Source organism: Cavia porcellus, unplaced genomic scaffold (assembly GCF_034190915.1).
Source record: "Cavia porcellus strain 051 isolate PalLab524CR breed Dunkin Hartley unplaced genomic scaffold, mCavPor4.1 scaffold_25, whole genome shotgun sequence".
In the NCBI taxonomy this organism is placed as follows: Eukaryota; Metazoa; Chordata; class Mammalia; order Rodentia; family Caviidae; genus Cavia; species Cavia porcellus.
The window spans coordinates 25,160,059-25,181,688 of NW_026947508.1; the positions used below are offsets into that span (position 1 = coordinate 25,160,059).

General features: G+C 39.4%; 1 protein-coding gene across 1 annotated transcript in view; it reads right to left on the bottom strand.

The window, feature by feature from the left end:
* Nucleotides 1–21,630, bottom strand: part of Yars1 (tyrosyl-tRNA synthetase 1) — a 31,200-nt gene that overhangs the window by 1,634 nt on the left and 7,936 nt on the right. The window contains exons 4-12 of the mRNA XM_003471134.5: nt 16,629–16,758; nt 14,103–14,183; nt 8,596–8,688; nt 5,245–5,380; nt 4,725–4,810; nt 3,452–3,587; nt 2,542–2,639; nt 1,464–1,657; nt 809–950 (exon numbers count right to left, since the gene is read on the bottom strand). Coding sequence (XP_003471182.1) covers nt 809–950; nt 1,464–1,657; nt 2,542–2,639; nt 3,452–3,587; nt 4,725–4,810; nt 5,245–5,380; nt 8,596–8,688; nt 14,103–14,183; nt 16,629–16,758 — 1,096 coding nt within the window. The remainder of the gene's footprint in view (nt 1–808; nt 951–1,463; nt 1,658–2,541; nt 2,640–3,451; nt 3,588–4,724; nt 4,811–5,244; nt 5,381–8,595; nt 8,689–14,102; nt 14,184–16,628; nt 16,759–21,630) is intronic.

A 21,630-nucleotide genomic window follows, 5' to 3' on the forward strand; every position in this document is an offset into this window, starting at 1 on the left:
AAAAAATAAGTGATTCAAAAAGCCTAGAAAATCAGAAAGAGGGAGTGGAGTGGGCAAAGCCACCTGCTAGGTGCAGGAGGGTGGAAAGGGAGCTACACTGGATCCCTTTAGATAGCTCTTTAAGCAAGCAAGGTACTGACTAGAAAGCCACTCGAGTGTTAGTTCCATGACGAGAGGCAAGTTTTGGTGGTCTATTCATTGATGTAACTCAAGAACTTAGAAGAATGCCTGACGGATACAGACTCAGTATTTGCTGAATGAATGAATGAAAGAATGAATTCATGGTTCACTTGGGGCAGGCTGTAGGTAAGTCAATGTCCAGATGGCAAGGAGAAAAGAGAGTTCGAAGCTTAAGGTAGTCAGGAGGGACCCTAAGAGGTTTTAGATCCTGGCTCTTTTGCTTCATTTTTCTTTTGGGGTGGAGATTAAAGCCAGGGCCAAGTCATGCCAGGCACTCTACCTTCAGCTATACCCCAGTCCCTGGCTCCATCACCTCTAGTGACTGTGTGAACTTGGCAGGCACCTTGACAAGTAAAATGGGGGATATCTCCACCATTTCTTGTCACGTTCTGAGGAACAAACAGGGAAGTGTCTAACATTCCTCACAGAGTGCCTCAAATAATCTGTAGTGCTCAGTACATGAGAGGTTCTTCCAAGACCCTCAAGCCTCTCAGATTTAGGAAGGTCCAGAAATACAAGGGGCTCAGATATAGAAAGTCCCAACGGAGAAAGAAGTGGCTGCAGGGTCAGTAACAAGGCAGAGTGAAGACAGACCAGGCAAGAGGAGAAAACAACTGCAGCATTTTACCTGCAACTTCTCAAAGACTTTCTTCTTGGGTTTGAGCTCGTCGTCTGGCTGGCCCTTCTCGTAGCCCTTCACAAACACCCGCTCACCAGGAGCAGAGCCCGTAGGAGGGTCCAGAGGTTCAACCCGGCGGCTTGGATTTTCTCTGGGAAGACACACAGACAGGGACAGGGTGAAGCTCTGGGTAGCTTCCAGAGGCTGTGGAAGCTGCAGGTCTCTACAAGGGGCCCTAATAGGATTTAGGACATCCTCAACACAATAGCTAGGAGGTCCTCATTGACTATGTCTCTGTACACTACCATGGTCAGATTAACCATGGCTAGGCGGCGAGACAGAGACCACCCTGTGTCCCTATGGGAGGAAGTTTGAAATACCCCAGAAGGACCTTATAGCCAATCACAACTGGGTTTGAATTGTGGTGCCAACCTTTTCTAGTAGCAAGACTTGGGTATGCTCACACCTCTATTTCTACTTAGCAAAATTAACTTTAGGTAAAGTGCTTTGTTTAGAGTACTCAGTAAAGTAACTCCTTCATAAAAGTTATCTTTTGGCATCAATGAGGAAAAGGTGAGTTTTCTCTGGCTTCCATTTGGGATGTGAAAGGGCCTCACATGAGCCAACTGCCCCTCTTTTTAGCCTCCCCCAAGTCCTCACTCACACGGAAGCACACAGAAGCATGCCTTGGGACTCGACTCCTCTCATCTTCTGGGGTTTCAGATTGCACAGCACCACCACCAGTCTGTCCTGCAGCTCCTCTCTGGGCACAAACTGCACCAGGCCACTCACCACAGTCCGTGGCTCGGCTTCCCCCACATCAATCTTCTCCACATACAGGCTGTCTGCATCTGGGTGCTGTCAGCAAGAGATGACAGGTGGGAGAGTTTCCAGGTGGGTCAATTGAGGGCTGGTTTAACTTAGTCTCCAGAAAGGGAATCCTCTAGGGCAGTGATGGCGAACCCGTGAGACCTTTCAATGATAACAAACAGTGGACGGTGGCATGTATACCATTGGTTGACCACCACTGCTCTGGGGTAACTATTTCCAAGTCCCAGACAGAAGACAGCAGAACAGGCCTTGAAGGTACATTCTGCTTCTAGCCAAGACCACATTTGAAGAAATGAACTAATTGTTTATGTGGAAGACTCTCTAACACAGACTAAATGGCTTGGACTGTTGGTGGCTATCGTTAACTGTTTGCATGCTGCACCAGTCTGTCCCAAGGGACTGAGAGGTGGGGAGAATGAGGGTTGGTCTCACCATCTGAGACAGGAGCACCAGCAGCCATTTCAAGGTAGTCTGGGCAGCTGGGTCTACAGAGTAAAAAGTAAATCAATGCTGTGGGAAAAAAAGCACAAAACAATGTGCCCAGCCACTGGTTCCATGACCTGTCTCAGAAAAAGAAAGGTTCTTCTCTACCCACCAAGGTCTAAAGGGCAAAGTAGATGATCCAAGATATGCCTCACAGCTGGACCAATCAGGCCAAACTTAATGGATACACAAGTTTCCTCTGATTAACATCTGCCCCTGGCTGCCCCCACTCTCAGTTTCTGGCTATGTTTGACTACATAAGGTCCAGAAGCAGTGATGGCTACATGAAGCCTGATGGCTGGAATTAGACGGCTGCGTTCTGACTTGCAATATGACCACAGGATGTTACTTTCCCTCTCTAGACCAGGATTCCTCCAAATACAAACTGACTCCTATCTGTCTCTAAGATGTGGTAAAATTGGTGGTACCTTTTCCACACCGATGATTTTCCCGACTCGGATATCCAGCCGGGATGGAATGACTTCCTCTGGTTCTGAATTCTTGGCAGGGCCTTTGGCAGTGGGCTCTGGGAATGAGAAGAACCCCATGGGGTCAGGCTCCCCTCCTCCCCATGGCAGGTCAGCTGCTGATCCCACCAAGATGAGGACACTGAGATTAGGCAGGATTTAGTAGAGAATCCCCAGAACCTACCCAGACTTACACATCTTTAAAAACAGGATCAGCAATCTTTCAGACATGATGTATCAGACTTTCTTTTTTTTCAAGACAGGTTCTTTCTATGTAGCCCAGGCTGGCCTAGAACCTGCAGTGATCCTCCTGCCTCAGACTTCCATGTGTTGGGATTACAGGCATGTGCAACCACACCTCATAAGATTTTCATCTATTTTCTCTCTTAGCTATTAGGCTGGAGGAGACAGGCACTAAGAGCTATCAATGCTAGTATCTCCTGCGCATCAGCACTAAGTGGATGACTACAAGGTGGGGAGGAGCACTGGAAGGAACCTGGGAGAATTAAAAAATGAGCTCCTCCAAGAAGCCCTGTAGGCTCTTCCTGAGCAAGTGTGTAACAGATTATCACCTATATACGTACAGACTGGGAATAAGCAGATTTAGTGAAGAGACTAGAAGGCTCAAAGTACATGTCTCACACCAGCTTCTTTCAGGATACCATTACTTCATAGAATGAACTGAACCAAATCAAAATCAAGTTCCACTCCAGGTGTCAACAGGATATGACACTGCTGTACTTCAGACCTGCTGGGTTCTTGGCCCCTTGGTTTTAAGACATGTTACTAAGGCCCACTGATAGGCTCTTTCCTGATGTTCTCACCCCCTCGCTGGCCCAGCCCTGCCCTGCCCTGTCCTAGAGAGCCTTACTCTGCTTTGAGGGATCTGGGTAGGCAGCACTGGCCAGCTTCTTCAGGGCAGGGTCATTAAACTTTTCCCGAATGGGATCTAGCAGCTTGTTCAGGGCAACTTCAACAGAGTTCTTTAGGTCTCCAGGATGGACAACCTGCAGAAATGAACAAGACCTGGTAAGATGAGTCCCAGAACAGGTTACAGGACACCAGAATGTACATATAGGATGCAGGACAATGTCTTGATCTTCATGGCAATCTTGTGCGACAAAGCAGAGAAAGAGAAATTCAGAAAGCCTAACTAACTCGTGTGAAATTGAGGTCTTTTGGATCTTAGTAGCATAATGACTTGAGGGCTTTTAGAATGTATTTATTAGTCTAATTCACCTTGCCTCTCCATTTATGCTTAGAAAAATGGCATATACCTACTGATATTCACAGACAGAAAATGTTTACATAGGTAACTCAAGGGCTAAAATCTAAGTGACAAGAATGCAAGGGTTTTGGAGTTAGACCTGGATTAACAAAGCCCTGGAGAATCAGCTGTGTGACTCCAATCTAGATATATAGATAAAAGTTTTAACTTCTTTCCCTTGGCTTTCTGAGACATGGTCTCCCTATGTAATTCAGGCTGGCCTTGAACTTGTGGTGATCCTTTTGCCTCAGGCTCCCGAGTGCTGGGCCTACAGGTACGCACCACCTTCAGCTTGAAGTTTTGACTTTTACTTATAAAATCAGGATAACAATAGCTACATGTTATAGTTAGACGATTAAATCACATAAAGTGGGTAGAAATGGTGACAGTAGTCTCGTACATGGCAATATGGGTTGAACATCCCTGATTAGAAAAGCTTTAAAGCCCCAATAAGACAATATAAGGAAATATCTCACACTTGACTTCATGTGTGTACCAATTTTTTGTGGTACCAAATTTAAACCCAGGGCCTTTCACATGCAAAACACACATCATAATAATGAGTTATAACTTCAGCCACTGTCACTCATTTTTGCACCATTATTTTGTACCTATGCCTGAAATATTTCCTCCTGTTTGATTTAGTTCTTTATTCCAGCTCATCTCACTTTTTACAGAGGGATGAGGACATCAATATACCAGCTTTGTGCCATTTGTCCTGCCAATCAGTGAACCAGACGAATTTTCATCTAAGTCATTAACAAAGCCCTGGAGAACATCAGGACACAGTTCTGTGGCACGAAGCCACAAACTGAGCTAGGCCAAGAGGGAAAAGGTTCTCGGAATCTGGTGGGGTTTAGTTTTCCTCTCATATTACCTCACCAGCAAAATCCTTTTCCAGATCTAGGTAAGCAGTGTAGGTTTTGTTTCCACCCCATTTCTCATCTCGAAGGATCACAAACTCTGCAAGAAAAAGCATCTGTATCAACGAACTCAATGTTAACAGCAGTTAGCATTCCTAACCCAAATGCATGATTATAGTTTTTGCTATATATTTTGAAACTTATTATGTGGCATTTTATTTTTAATTTTTGGTTGTGGGGAAGGATTGTAGATTAGAAGTGTTTCGCATTCTTCTAGTTCAACATGCCGGCCCCCATCCTCACTTCTGGTATCCCTGCCTACCCTGACAGCCTCTGAGAACCTAGCCTGGTAACAAACACATGGACAGCTAAAGGATATCTAGCCTCTTCCATACATTCATGTATAAGAAATCAAAGCAGAGATTCAGGGCAGCCAGCTCTGGAGGAAAAATCTGTGACAGATCACAAAACAAGATCACAGTAGGAGTTGTGCTTTTCCAGCCTGGCCCTTAGGAAGAAAGCAGGGAGTCTTACCAGATTTGAGAGGAAAGAGGACGTGCTTGATAAAGGACAGAACCCCATTGTTCTCTACATTGCCTGGCTCACAAAAGGCCTTCTTCAATTTTTTCTTCACCTCTTCCTTCCGATCAAGGAGATCAATCTTGGAGTCCTAGAAATGGCAGGAAGTGTGTGTGGGACCTCTTGTGGTTGAAAATGAACATACTCAACTAAACTTATTTAATTAAAAAAATTTTTACAAAGTTTTTAACATAGGGGCTGGGGATTTAGCTCAGCGGCAATAGGCACCTGCCTTGCAAGCAGGTGGTCATGAGTTTGATCCCCAGTATCGATAAAACAAACAAACAAACAAACAAACAAAGTTTTTAACATCAATCAGCTACAACAAAGCAGAAGCTGGGCATGGTGACACATGCTTGTAATCTTAGCATTCAGGAGGCTGAGGAACAGAAATGCCATGAGTTTGAGGCCAGCCTGAGCTACCTAGTGAGTTCAAGGGCAGCCTGAACTATATAGCAAGATCTTGTCTCAAAAACGAAAAACAAATAAAATGACCAAAAGTAGAGTTAATCAGTAAGGAACCACTCAGAATCTGTTGCTTAGCAAATTAAATTAAAATTTCCTAAATTCATTCTAGAACTGTGTTTTTTCACTTGGAATTCTTATAAATATTTCCAATAAGCCACTTTGTCTTCATTTATTTATACATATATTTGGGTGGGCAGGGCTTTATTATGTAGCCCATGATGGCCTCAAATTTACAATCCTCTCCTCTTAGCCTCTTGAGACTGAGACTACAGGTATGTGCCTGGTTTTTAATTTATAATTTTTATATTATTTTATATTCTCAGTTATTAATGACAATATAATAATTTCCAATCTATTAGATTGTGTTCTAACTTTTACAAATTATAAATAAAGCTATACTGAACATCTATTTTTTGGTACCAGGAATTGAACTCATGACCTTTGCTAGGCAGGTGCTATACTGCTGAGCTATATCCCTTGCCCTATACTGAATGTCTCTGCAGACTGTTTTTGTCTTTTGCCCTCACTAAGATTATTTCTTCAAACTACCCAAAATTTTGAGATTCAAAGTTGTTTTCTGAAAGTCACAATAATTGACAGTGAAATCAGCAACAAGTGAAGATACCTATTTCATAGCACTCATCACCACCAGGTGTTAAGTGTGAAAATTAGTCTATCAGACTTCATGTGCTGGGAAACTTAATCTCTAAAGTCACATATTAATTAAATTTAGCAGAGATTTTTGGGTAGCTGGGTTGTGAAGGCCCTGCTTTCATGAATGAATTAAACCATTCAGGGATTAATGAATTATTGGGTTATCAAGGGAGCGTGTTTGTTACCTGAGTGAGTGCTCTGTGGCACATCTGTGCTGTCTGCCATATGCTGTTCTACACTGCTCTGAGACTGCAAGGTCATCATCACCAGCAGCTCTATCCCCAGGCCTTTTTATTTTTTGAGATAGGCTCTCCCTTAGTGAGGTGTCTTGGCTTATATATCCCAGGTTCCAGAACTGTTTCTTTGCTTTCTAAATGAATCAGTCTCAGGTACTGTTATAGCAACAGAAAATGGACAAGATACTGATAGTTTGCCAGAGGAATAACTAACACATGGTGCATTATGAGTATACTCCTTTAAGAATAATGACAGCATACATGCATATATTTATCAATCTCTGTTCAAAGTGTGAGAAGTCAGTTGAAGAACTAGATGAGCGCCTAAATATGACTTAAACCAGAATCACTTGGTAGGGCACAGTGGTAGTATGCTTAATATGGGTGAGGCCTTAGGTTTGATCCTCAATATCAAAATAAATAAGTAAAATTAAAAACAAAAAACCAAAGCCAAACCAGAACAAAACATATCAAGTAGGATTTGAAAGAAATTCTCCCACCCACAGCATCTAGGATTGAACCTATGGTCTTGTACATACAAAGCAAAAAGTTTTATTACTGAACTCCATTCCAGCCCTTTTTAAAATAAAGTCTCCAAACTGGGCATAGTGGCACCTATCAGTAATCCTAGCACTGAGGAAGCTGAGGCAAGAGGATTTATGTGAGTTCAAGGCCAGCCTGGTTTACACAGCCAGGCCTTATGCCAACAAACAAACAACCCCAAAACAAAACAAAAAGAAAAAAAAATCCAATAAAATAGAATAAAATAAAATAAAATAAAGTCTGCTTAAATTGTCCAGGCTGGCCTTGAATCTGCAAGGCTCCCTCAGGCTTCCAAGTAGTCTGAGGCACATGTCACTGTGTCTGGCTGAGGAAAAATCACAATTCTGAGTTACTCCCAGAAATACTTTATCAGACTCTCTAAGGACAGTACTTTAAAAAAAAATCCAATAATGGGGCTGGGGATTTAGCTCAGCGGCATAAGCACCTGCCTTGCAAGCAGGCAGTCGTGAGTTTGATCCCTGGTACTGATAAAAATGAAAAAGACAAAAAAAAAAAAAAATAAAAAAAATCCAACAAAACAAAACAAACACACAAACCCAAACAACATATTTATCATATTTGTTATATCAAATATCATTCCAGGTATCAAAATACTGGTTGCTGAAATGCGACACTGGCCTTCTAAAAAACAAGCTTCATTTTATCACAATTCTGTGAACTTTTTTTATTTGTCTTTGAGGTAGCAGGGATTGAACACAAGGTCCTTGCAGTGAGCTCCATTCCCAACCCTTTCTAAATTTTAGGACAGTCTTGCTAAATTGCCCAGTCTGAGCTTTAATCTATCTGTATTTTCTGCCTCAGCCTTGCAGATGCTGAGATTACATGCCACCATGTCTAATTAGGAAACAACTTTTCCTTGTGGTTTCATCAGTAGCAGAAAGAACTGTTAAAAATTATGATTGGATCCCATTAGAAGTGGATCTAGGTCCTTCAATTCTCAACTAAATTACTTGGACAACTTAAGGTCTCTAATACTTCAAATATTTGAGCAGTCTTGTTAGCTAGATCTTTTGTCTTCAATCTCTTTCTTCTTCTTTTTTTTTTTAAAGACGTATCTTTGAAGAAATGGTTGGGGAAAAAAAATAAAATAAAGACATTCACTATGTAGTCCAGGTTGGCCTCAAACTTGTGACACTCCTACTGTTTCAGCCTCCAGAGTGCTGGTGATATGGGCAGGTGCCACCACAATCAGCTTTTTTTTTTTTTTTTTGAGACAGGGTTTCACTACGCAGTTTGGGGTGGCTTTGAACTCATACAGCCTAAGTGGTCTCAATCCTTTTGCCTCAGCAAAGGATCTGATCCTTTTGCCTCAGCTTCCTCACCTGGTGAGTCTTTATTCTCTTGCCAAAGATTATGAGGACTCAACAAACAGTTGACAATTTACCTCTTCTGAAGAGCTCATTTTGCTCCCAGTTAATCCGGGGACCATTGGATTCATCAGATGGATCCGTTTTGAATAGCCAAGTGCAGGGAGGTACTAAGATTACAAAGAAACACAAAACCAGATATTAATTTAAGCTTGATATTTTGTTTTCTATCGAATATATATATAGTTTTTAACAGTGACTGTAACATGAACAAAGTTATTTTCTCTTAGTATTACATTATAAAGCTACTGAAAGTATCCTCCCACCATAAACAACAGCAAAGGCTAGCAATATATAAAATATCTGTTTCTAAGCACTGGGCAGCAACTAGTGTAGGGCTATTACTGATCTTGAGAAAAGGAAAGTTCACCCTAGTTTTCTTGAAGAGGGTAATTTTTTCAAACCAAGTGCTAAGAAAGAGACTATAGTCTAAGTCGAGGAGACAGAGACTGGCATTCAAATTGCTAGGACATTAGGATTTGAGATGAGTTTTAGAAAGAGAAGGAAGAATCTCCTAAAAAATCCTATGTTAAATTTCTCTATTAATTTCTTGGTTGACTTACAGCTATGCAAGCACATGGTGGATTCCAGGAAGTCTGGCAGAGCACAGACTCTGGGAAGCCGGAGACCTGAGAGAATATTCAGGGGCTGTACAACACCGGGAGCCAGAGGCTGACTTCTAGGTCCAGGCAAAATAGGTGGTTTTGTGAATGCCCCAAGATTTCAGTTTGAGATCCTACAAAGTCTTCACAGTATGAATAATGACTTCACTGTAAGGGTAGGAAAAAACATGTTCTAACAAAGCCTAAAGCCACGCTCTATTATAATCAAAGGTGAAAAGTCAGTAATTTAGAAGTCTTCAGAAAACATAGCACTCTATAAAAATAATCCAGATTTTCTACGTAATGTCCACAAACTCTCTGAAATGTCAGAAAAGTAGTAGAAATGGAAAGTAGAAAAGAGTGACTAAGTCAAGAGAAAAGCTAACAGAATCACAGCTATAAATAATCCAGATATTAGAGTATGAAGACCAGCATATCAAAATAATTGGTATATTAAAGGAAATAAGAAAGGATAGGCAAAATGGTTAAAAGAGAGAGAATTTTAAGAGTGGGGATCTATTTTAAAAAATCAAAATTCAAAAAAGGTATAGTACAATCCTGGATTTAACAAAGACAGAACTAAAATACCTAAAACTGAAACCAAAAACCAAAACCACAAAACAAACAAACAAAAAAGTAAAGCAGAGAAAGAGCAACAAAACAACAAAACAAACAACGAAACAAATGTTACACATATGGCACAAGAGACTTAACCTAGGTATAATTAAAATCTTAGGAGAAAAGACTAAGAAGCAATATTTGAGGAAATAATGGCTGATAATTTAAAAAATTTGATGAAAACATCAACTCGAATTCAAGACATCAGCAAAATCTAAGTAGACTAAATACAAAGAAAAATTTAGCTCAAGATATTGTAATACTCTTTTTTTTTTTTTAAATCAGTACCGGGGATCGAACTCATGACCACACACTTGTAAGGCAGGCACTTATGCCGCTCGGCTAAATTCCCAGTCCCGCTGTAATATTCTTGAACACACTGGCGTAGGCAAAAACTTTATGAACAAAACTGACTGCACAAGGACGATCACAAAGAACCAACTGGGATCTCATCTTATTAAAAAGCCTTTGCATAGCAAGAGAAACCACCAACAGAGTAAACAATGTGAGAAAAATGTTTCTTAGCTGTTACTCAGACAAAAAATTACTTTTGAGAACATACAAAGAATTAAAAAAAAAAAATCAGTCCTCCAAAAGTTAAAGACCCAATCCAAAAATGGGCAGCTGAGATGAATATACACTTCTCTGATGAAGAAATACCAACAGCAAATAAATGTATGAAAAGATGTTCAATATCACTGGTCATTTGAGATACAAATTAAAACAACACTGAGATTCCACCTCACCTCCAAAAGAATGACTATTATCAAGAAATAAACAACAAATACTAGAGGGGGTGTGGGGGAAAAAGGAACACTTCTTCATTGCTGGTAGGAGTATAGACTTGTGCAACCACTCTGGAAATCACTGTGGAGATTCCTTAAAAAATTAGGAATAGAGGTCCCATTTGACCCAGCTAATCCTGTTCTGGGAAGCCAAAAGGATTAAAAACACTATACCACAGCAAAGTATGTGCACCCATGTTTATAGCAGCATAGTTAGTAATAGCCAGATCTTGGAAACAACCTAAATGTCCATCAACTGAGGAATGGATTAAAAAAAATGTGTTTTTATATAGTGGAGTACTATTCAGCCATAATGAAGGGTAAACTTGAGACTGTTATAGGTAAATGGATGTAACTTGAACCATATTCATAAGTGAAATAAAATCAGACACACATACGTAAATATTGTATTATCTCAGTACTGTGAGAAGCTGAAAGAAACTATATATATGTATATATATATTATAGTTAAGATAGTTATACTACTGATTTCTCTGAACTCATTGAAGAGAAATCTTTGTGCTAGTATTGTTTAGACAATTAAATGCAGAAGTCTTGTCCTCTGAAGATAACAATATGCAACGTATATACCATTGTTACCCCCAAATTACTGTTTTAAAATTTTGTTTTTTCTCTTTAAAGTAAAATTTAAAAAAAGAATCACAATAAAAAATAAAGATGGTGGGCTGAGGATTTAGCTCAGCGGCATAAGCGCCTGCCTGGCAAGCGTGAAAAAAAATACAATACCGCAAAAAAAAAAAAGACAAATTTGTTTTTGCATTTTTAAAAATTTACTTACATAGTATAAGGGATTAAACCAGAGCATCCACACTAAACTAGATTTCTAGCTCTTTTTTTAAAAAAATTGAAACAGTCTGAATAGGTTGTTACATTGCCTAGGGTGACCTTAAAATCCTCCTGGCTCAGCACTTAAAGCTTTTCAGGTACTAGGATTATAGCTTTTTCTGAAAGCTGAGTTTGTAAGTATGGGCCATCACAGCTGATTTAAAAAATTTTATAAGCCTCTAGAAAAAAGACATTATCTTCAAAAGAGAAACAGTAAGGTTTACAATGACTTCTTAGTGGAAATTATGGAGACCAGAAGGCAATGGAATTTCTTTAAAAAAAAAAAAAAAAAAAGAGAAGACCTGTGAGGGGAGCTCAGTGGTACAGCGTGTGCTTAGCACACATAAGGAGCTGGGTGTTCAGCCCCCAGCACCACAGAAAATAAAACAAAAGGAAAGCAGAGACGATAAATGATTGCAAACTTATAATTTTATACCCAGTGATAGAAAAAGAAAGCTATTTTTAGAAAAGAAAGCTGAATAAATTCACTGCCCCCAAACCTGCATTATAAATACAAAATACTAAGGCAGAGGGCAGTCTTTAGGCTGTAAAGGAAAATAACTCACATGGAAACAAAACCATAGGAAGAAACTAGCAGTACCAGTAAGAGCAAGTAGGGATAAACATACATGGAAATTGATGTCTAAAAGATAACTACAATGTCTTTGGAATCTAAAATATCTTTGAAAAGCAAAATATATGACAAAACCACAAAGGGCAGAGGGAGATAAAAAGAATAAATCACATGGGTTCTTGCATTGTGAAGAAACAATAAAAATACCTAATTTTAATCATAATATTACAAAAATACATGCTGTAATCTCTGGGGCAGGAGAGGATAAATCTTTCCTGTAAATGACCAGATAAAGATTTTAAGTGCTATGGACCACAGTGGTCTTTATTGCCAAATATGCTTGACTTTTGTTGTTTACACTGGGGATTGAATCCAGTACCTTCATTCTGAGCTACATTCCCATCTCTCTCACCCCTAACTTTTTTATTCTGATAGAGCCTTGCTAAATTGCCCAGGTTGGGCTTGAACTTTTCTCTTGCTTCAGCTTCCCAGAGTTCTGGGATTATACATGTGTACCATCATGCCCAGCTTGCTCATCATTTATACTGTGCCTTTTTTTATTTTTTACTTATTTATTATTATTTTTTATCGGTACCAGGGATCGAACTCACAGCTACCTGCTTGCAAGGTAGGTGCTTATGCCGCTGAGCTAATCCCCAGCCCCTTATACTAAATGTCTAAAAAATGTAGCTGGGTGGAATGGCACATGCCTGTAATCCCAATATTTGGGAGGCTGAAGCAGGAAGATTGTTTCAAGTTCAGGGCCAACCATGGTTACAAAATGAGCTCAAGGCTAGCTTGAACTGCATAAGGAGATCCTGTCTTCAAGAAGACAAAACAAAACAAAATAGTTAAAAATGTGAAACAAAATTTTCAACTCATGAGTCACACAAAAACAAGCTATAAGTTCATAAGTGCTTGCCTTGCAAGCAGGCAGTCATGAGTTCAATCCCTGATACCAATAAAAACGAAAAAGACAAAAAAAAAAAATTGTTAAAAAAAAAAAAAGAATGTTCAACCAAAAGTAAATAGAGTAGGGGCTGGGGATTTAGCTCAGCAGTATAAGCACCTGCCTTGCAAGTGTGCAGTTGTGAGTTCAATCCTCGGTGAAAAAAAAAAAAAAAAAAAAAAAAAAGTTAATAGAGTAGATAAAATAAAATAAGAAATAATTAATTAAAAATTTGTAAGCATTTCTCTATTCATTAAATATATTCCCAAACCACCATCTTAACAGTGTATATAGGGTGAGGATTTATTTTGTTTCCTTTTTTTGGTACTGGGGATCGAACTTATGACCTTGCACTTGCTAGGCAAGTGCTGTGCTGCTGAGCTATAAATATCCCCTTGTGAAGATTTTTTCATAATTTATCTAATTAATCCCTTGCCATTGGCTATATTTATTTCCAGATTTTTGCTTTAAGTTGAAAATGTACTAGTATATTAAGTACTAGTATATATAATCCTAATTGTATTTTTTTTCTTTTAACAAATTCTTAGAAACAGAATTAAAGTCAAAGGATAAAACATTTTGAGTTGCTAAAATATCTTCCCTGAATTTACATTTCTCCCACTAGTGTTTTCTCTACATCCTTGCCAGTATGAAGTTTTGAGAAGCAAACACTTCTCAAAAGCAATTTTCAATATACTCAAATTCTTTCCTGAAAAAGGACTATTACAGGTTTCTGCTCAGCCCTGTAAAACTTTATCTCAGAGATGAACAGTTTATATAAGACACAGGACAGTGGAGACCAAATACTCTGGGGACGAACAATAGTTCTGGCTAGCAGTGACTCTCCCTGGAAAGCTGAGCTACTAGAAAGGAAGCAAATCCAACAGGTAATAGGTCAGCTTTCTCCGGAAGCCAGGACATGGGCTTTGGAGGCATATTTGGGTAGTAATCTGGCTCAATTACTAACTGGAGGATACCAGACAACTTTTGTTTTCTTCTACCATCATTCTTCTCATCTGCAGAACAAGGGAAATACTATCTACCCTACAGTATGATTATGACTGGTGGAATTGGTACATTGTAGTTCAATACACTTAGATGCATATCTCTGAAGCTCAATGAAAACAGACAGGAAACAGAGGATACTAACCTTCTCAGAAAAGGTGAATATCTTTCTCTGATCAATACCTCCAAATTGGGCATCCACTTTTAAATACTCTTCATCCAAAGCCTGTGGAAAGAAACATATAAGCATAACCATCTGCTATAATGTTCCATATGGTCTGAGAAATCAGAAACTGTCAAATCCTAGATTTTTCAGAAGTGAGAACCAGGAAGAAAACAAACAGCACTGAGCCACTGTTTTTAGCCTCAGCAGCTGCATAAATAGTTGCTGGGTACTTGTAGTAAACACTACTCCATGAGGATGTCATGGGATAAAAACATATGAAGAGTAACCTTTGTTCTCAGGATGCTCCTAATCTAGTATGGAGGAAGGGAAGGAAAAGATAAACCAAGACATGTCAAAGGTACCACTGCAAAAAAACACACTGTGGGGGCTGGAGGTTTAGCTCAGCGGCGTAAGTGTCTGCCTTGGAAGCAGGCAGTTGTGAGTTCGATCCCCGGTACCGATAAAAAGGAAAAAGACAAAAAAAGCCAAACCAAAACAAAACAAAAAACCCCAAAAAACAAAAAACACACTGTGACACAGGTCAAATGAACAGCATGAAGTCCTGAGGCTGCAGGTGTAGCTCAGTGATATTGTGCTTCACATGCATAAGGCCCTGGGTTGACCCACAGCACACACATGAAAGGTAAGTTCGTCCTGCCAGAGCTGAGAAAAATATGAAAGCAACAGCGCTCGTCACTATATGCCAGGCCTGTTGCCAGCCCAGCAGATACACAAATGAATCAGACCTAGGGTCTCCCTTCAAGAAGCCCAATAATCTACTTTGAGAGCTATTTAAACAGACCATTTTGGCAGTGTGCTAATGGCTACCCTGGATGTTCGGGCAAGGATCAGTGGCAACATGAAAGAAGCAGCAATTACCTCTCTACTGAGATGGCTGTGCGAAAAGGCTCCCTAGAATTAGCCTGTGGGCTGAGCTTACTTTAAGGAACATATAGATGTTTTTGACCATGAAGAGGAAACAATGTGAGAAGGCACAGAGGTGTGAAATGTTTAGGGAAATTATGAGTGAGTCAGTCTGTAGAAGCACAAACTTCAAGAGATATGGAAATGGTGAGTGAAGAGGTGAGAAAAGGAGGTAAGTGGAAAAAAAAAAGAAAGAAAGAAAAGTAGGTAAGACCATGAAGTGTCAGTGGTAGGGTGCTTCATGTTATCCTGGTTAGTGAAAAGTTTCAAGGTGGGGAGAAACATAACCAGCACGGCAGAAAGATCACACTGATGATATGATACCGGCAGGACATGAACTAGAGGCCTATAGTTGGAGATAACATTACTAGATTTTTCTGAGAATCTAACTGAAAAATATCAATGAATCAAGGCAGTAGAGATGTAGAACAAGAAGAAATTTAAGAAGAAGAACTGATAAAATTTAATGCATATTGGCTGAGGGTGGGGAGAGAGAAGAGGAAAGAGATGGAGAACAGAGAAGACTGAACAAATGAGAATAGCACTGTCCAACAGACCTTTTGGTGATGATGAATATGTTGTATATCTGTGCTGAGATAACAGTCACCAGCTATGTATGTGTGGCTGCAAAGAACTTGACATATAGCTTCAATGTGACTGAAAGACGAAATGTTTAACTTTTTTTGGAGCCTGGGTATTGATATGTAGCCCAGGCTGTCCTCATCCTCCTGGGCTCAAATAATCCTCCTGCCTCAGTCTCTCCAGTAACTATCACTACAGGTGCACATACCACCTCACTCAACTAAAGCCTTAATTTCTTGGAGTAGTCCCATATGACTAAGGGTAGGGACTACCACATAGTATAGTACAGATCTAGAATGTTTCCAGCTGTAATGTTGGCAAAGATCTCTGAGGTTGCAAGGGGAGATTTTTTTTTTTTTAATAGCAAACATTATAGAGATGTAAAAAAAAGTTTAATGTATTTACATTTTCATTTCACTTTCCTGAGGTAACTGGAATCAACACCTTGCTTTGTATTTTTCTGTCTTTGTCCTTGCCTGTACAAATACAAATCTCCACGAAATGTGATACAATTGTTTTGTTTAATGCAAAATAGAATCATGGCTAAGATTTATTTTCACACATCAATTTATTTTCACTTTTTTAAAATATTCACTTTTTTTAAATTAAGAGATTATGATTAGCAGGGCACAATGCTACATGGCTATAATCCCAGCACTCAGGAAGCTGAGGCAGGCAGGTTCCAAGTTCAAGGCCAATCTATGCTATATAGCAAATCTGAGGCCTTAGGTGAAATGCTGTCTCAAAAACCAAAAAGGTTATGCTCAACATAAAGATGTGTGAGATGAGCAATGTCTTAAAGAAGAGATGGAAGAACTTACAATCAAGTAAAAGAACATTCCAGGAAGGTAGGGAGGAGGAAAAAGAGGGGGACAGAAGAAAGCCTAGTTTGGGGAAGAGAATAGCAAGAGCACCAGTTCAGCTGGGGTTGCTAGGTTCGTGTCCTGCAGTTGGAGTTAGAGCAGAGAGGTAACTGGGTCTCCTCCATCCCTTGAGTACCTGCAGTCCAGGGTACAACAGGCCACTCAGCAAAGGGTGCTCCACTTGCTTTACAACCTCGGCTCCAGCCTTCTTGGCATCGTGTTGTGTGACCATGGAGGACAGTCTGTACACATCCAGTGTGTACTCTCTGAAGAGGAAAGGAGGAGGGGGCAACTGTGAGACTGGGCCTCAGTCTTCCAGGGTAATCACTTCCTGATCTTAAGACATTCAAGAGAACACTACTTAGTAGCTTCTAAAATGTGAGTGATCTATTGCTCATCTAAAACAGTATTTTTTTTGCTTTTAAAAGACAATGTTAGGTAATTTTCTTTGCTGCTTAAAAACATGTTCTGCTAGATGTGGTGGCGCACACCTGTAATCCCATTTCCTGGGAGGTGGAGGCAGGAGAATTGCTGTGATTTTGAGCTTAGCCGGGGCTACATAGTGAGTTTATAGCCAGTCTGAGGTACACAGAGAGACCATGTTTTTAAAAAAAAAAAAAAAAAAAAAAAAATTTCTATTAGCCTTCAATGTATTGCTTCTCTATCATTCCCCTCTGTTCTCTTCTTCAGGAATGCCTACTGAACACCACAATTTCTCAATCTATCTGCCATGCCTTTAAAAAAACCTTAAATATTGTATCCGTCACCAAGTTTATTAAAAAAAAGTACATAACAATTACTCCTGAAGCTTCTAAGTTGCCCTTTCATGATCCCACCTAACTCTATTTCTTCAGAGTAACTACTACCCTCAACATGGTGCTACATGGTGCTTCCTTTCTGTTTCATGTGAGTGTGGTGCTAGTGATTGAACCCAGGACCTCACGCACAGTAGGCAAGTACTCATCACTGAGTAAGTTTCTATGTTCCCTTAGGCAGTATTGGAGATTGAAATCACAGGCTACTGAGCATTAAATTGTTCCCAGCCTTAAACTGTCTAGGCTGGTCTTGAATTTGCAATCCCCTGGCTTCAGCCTTCTGGGTAGCTGGGATAATGGGTGTGAGCCACTGCATCTGGCTTCTTTCCGATTTTATATTATGTTCATAATTCTAAATAATGTGTTATATTCTTAAATGTTTACCACAGTATACACATGTAATCTATATCTGTTCTAGAATTTCCAGATTATAGAGAATTTACATCTTGAATGTATTAGGTAATATCAAATGAAAGTGGTTTTTATCAAACTAATGTGATTGGAGGGGCGGTACTGGAAATTGAACTCAGGACCTTGCACTTACCAGGCAGGCACTTATGCCACTAAGCTACATGCCCAGCCCAAACTAAAGTTACTTTTATCAATTTTATTATTTTGTCATTATTGTAAATCTGCTAATTTGGTGAGCATAGAATTTTTTTATTAACCATGGCTTTAATCTGTATTTCTTTGAATAAAAACCAAGGAAGTTATTATTCTTTCTTTCATATGCCTCCCAGTCATTTGGGTTGTTTCTTGAGAATACTGAACCTAGTTTAAGTCTTTTTTTTTTATACTAGATTGACTTTTAAAAAACAATTGATTCTGTAATTTTTGAAATATAATACGGGAAAGTAATCATTTTCTTTTATAGGGGAGGGTCAAGGATTGAACCTAGGGCCTTGCATACATCAAGCACATGCTCTATTACTAAGTTGTACTCCAGCCCCACTAAGTCTTAATTTTAACAGTTATTTTAAGGAACAGTCATCTCTTGATATCGTGAGAGAATTGGTCCCTTAAACTCTTGTGGATATGGAAAGTCACAGATGCTCAAGTTCATCTCTGAAATAAAAACTTACATATATTCTACAGTTTAAATCATCTTTAGATTACTTATATTTAATAGAGTCAGCCCTCCATATTTGTGAGTCTTGCCTCTATGGATTCAATCTACATTAAAAAATATTTAGAAAAAAATTTCCTACTGCTCTGAAATGTACACTCTCTTATTGTTCCCAAAATAATATACTATAAAAACTATTTACATAGCCTTTACATTATATTAGGTTTTATAAGCAACCATGAGAGGATTAAAGTATATGAATGGATTTGCCTAGGTCAGTGCTGGTGAACTACAGCATATGTGATATTTGTTTTTCCTTTGAGACAAAAGATATTAATGTAGAAGCTATTTTTTCTACAGTAAAACCTCAGTATTCAGGTTTAATTGCAGTACTGGCACTTCACAATAAATAAGTGGGTTTTTGGTTGCAGTTTGGGAGCTCATCTTTAAAAGGTTCACTATCACTGGCCAAGGTTATATATATATACACTATACCATTTAATACAAGGGATTTAAGCATCTGTAGATTTTGGTAACCACAGGAATTTCTGAAACCAATCCCCTGCAGGTACTGAGGTTCAATACAGATGCAAATACTTCTTTTAGTGGTGATACTGTGGATTGAACCTGTACTAGGCAAAAACTCTACCACTGAGCTATATATATATCCTTGTTTCTTTTTATTTTGAGACAGAGTCTTACTAAGATGCCCAGGCTGGCCTTGAATTAGCTTTAGCTCTTGGGTCATTAGGATTACAGTGTGCACTATCATGTCCAATTACAATTTTTTAAAAAATATTTTGATCTGAGTTTGGCTGAATTTGTGGATCTGAAGGGTTCTCTATACATTAGATTAATTGAATTAAGTATCTCTTTGTATTCCCATAGTCGCTTTGTCTCTGGCCACTGAGTATTCCTTACTAGTTTGTTAAATCATTGATAGATTTAGGTCAGAAATATTTTATCTAGCATTTTTAGTTGTCTTCAACAGGAAGGTAGGTTATGGTACTTTGTCTGCTGGTAACAAAAGTCCTTATCTATATTTCAACAACTCTTATGTATTTGTTCTGTCCATTTTGCTGAACTGCATTCTAGATGAATTTCTTAGTATCACCTCTTTTTTTTTTTGGGTCGAACTCACAACCTTGTGCTGCCAGGGAGGTACTTATGCTACAGAGCTAAATCCCTGGCCCCTCTTTTTGTTCTTGAGGTAGGGTCTTGCTATGTATTCCTGGATTGCCTTGTGGAAATCCTCCTGCCCCAGCCTCCCAAGTGCTGAGATTACAGGTGTGGGCCACCAGTCCCACTATAATTTTTTCCTTTAACGATATTTAAGATTTGTCCTCACTGCCCCCATGACTGGAATTGATCCTTTTAAGGTTTCTAAATGATTCTTTTATTTCTATATGTTTATATTTCATTTCTATCTCTGTCTTGCAAAGTCCTTTTGTATATATTGCTGGGATCAAATCCAGGGCCTCGTATATGCTAGATAAATGCTCTACTAATCAACCTACATGCTTAACTCACCCTTCATCAACATTCTACCACTGAGCTACATCCTCAGTACTCTTCTGTTCTAGGGTCTTGCTAAATCGCCTAAGTTGGCCTCTAACTTGCAATCCTGCTGCTGCCTTCTAAGTAGCTGGGATTACAGACATGCACCATTCTGCCTGGCTTTTTTTTTTTTTAAACAAGTGGATGTTATTTCTTGGCATTTTTAGAGCTTATATCATTTTGTCATTATCAGGGATATACTGCCAAAGTGGTTGGAGAGTGGTTCAAAGGTGTGTGTATATTTTAGGTCTCTGTAAACTGAAGTCTGATAAAAGTACTTAAGATCTATCCAGATGAGTTGCCAGTAGTGCCCCCACTCTCTGGCTCTCCCTTCCTTCAGATGAGGAAAGGGGAAAGCTCTACTTTATTTTCTGACTTTTACAGTGAGCTTGGTTTACCTCTATTGCTCACTTACAGACTGGAACCCAGCAGATCTCTAATGTTAGCCCAACTTATCAATTTACATTTCAGATCTGTTTTTTCCCACAGAAATATCCAATTTGTTTTTGAGCCTGGCTATCTCCTTTTATCTATCATTGCTGTGGTTGGAAAGAAGTACAGCCAAGCACTCATTACAAAGTCATCTGTCTCTAAAGTCACTTTTGTATATAAAAGAAAGGTCAAGTGAACCTGAAGTAAAACAGCTTTATTTATTTATCCCACTTTCCCATACCCTGAATGCTGCTAAGTTCTAGGAAAATAATAACCTTGGCTGTGCTACTCAGTTATAACAGCAGTGCCTAGAATAGGTCTGGCATCATTAAGAACTCAATACATACTTAGAAGTCACTGAGTTGACCAGGCTGGGCTTGAATTTATGCTGCTCTGATGCAGGCCCTTTGAGTCTGGGATTACAGGCCTGTACTACCACGCCCAGCTTTCTGCCTAGTGATCTTATCAGAGATGTTTCCCCTAACATTCTCTTTAAATACTAACTCCCCCCCCTTTTTTTTTTCATTTTTATCGGTACAGGGATCGAACTCACGACTGCCTGCTTGCAAGGCAGGCACTTATGTCTACTGTCTGCAAACATTTTCTCCCTGCTCCCTACTTTATAGTACCTGCCACTATTTTACACACACACACACACACACGCTTATACTCATACTCAAATATATAAAATGCAACTGTTTGTTTACCATAGGATAGGGCCTTGTGTTTTAATTTACTTTTATAAACCTAGCATGTAGAATGCAGTTTACTGAAACAGGGAGGGCACAGATGACCTGGAGGAGATGAACCAGGAGCTCTCTGCACATGTGCATTTGGGCTTAGGTTTCTTTTTCTTAAAGCTTACTTTAATTTAGATAACTTAATTTACCTGTTACCATGAAATGACACAAACAATAGTGATTAAACAATCAATTCTGATAAAATACAATGTGTATTAGCAAATGCTGGGGGTGAGCAGAGTCCCAAATGGCTGGGGGTGAGAAGACTTTCCAGAGTGATGCCAGCCCATTAGGGGAAGTGTTCTAAGCAGAGGAAGTGTAGTAGGCAGAACAGGCAGCTGGGGAAAAGCCAAGTCCAGAGGGAGTCAGGATGACCCAGTGAAGGACAAGATAAGATGAAGCCTGGGACTGAGACCTAATTAAAACCCAGGCCCCAGGATGGGAACACAACGGCCAAGGCCAGGGCTCTGATGGCCCAATAAACAACAGTCCCATGTTAGATTAGCAGGGTCCTCCTGTCCAAGAATG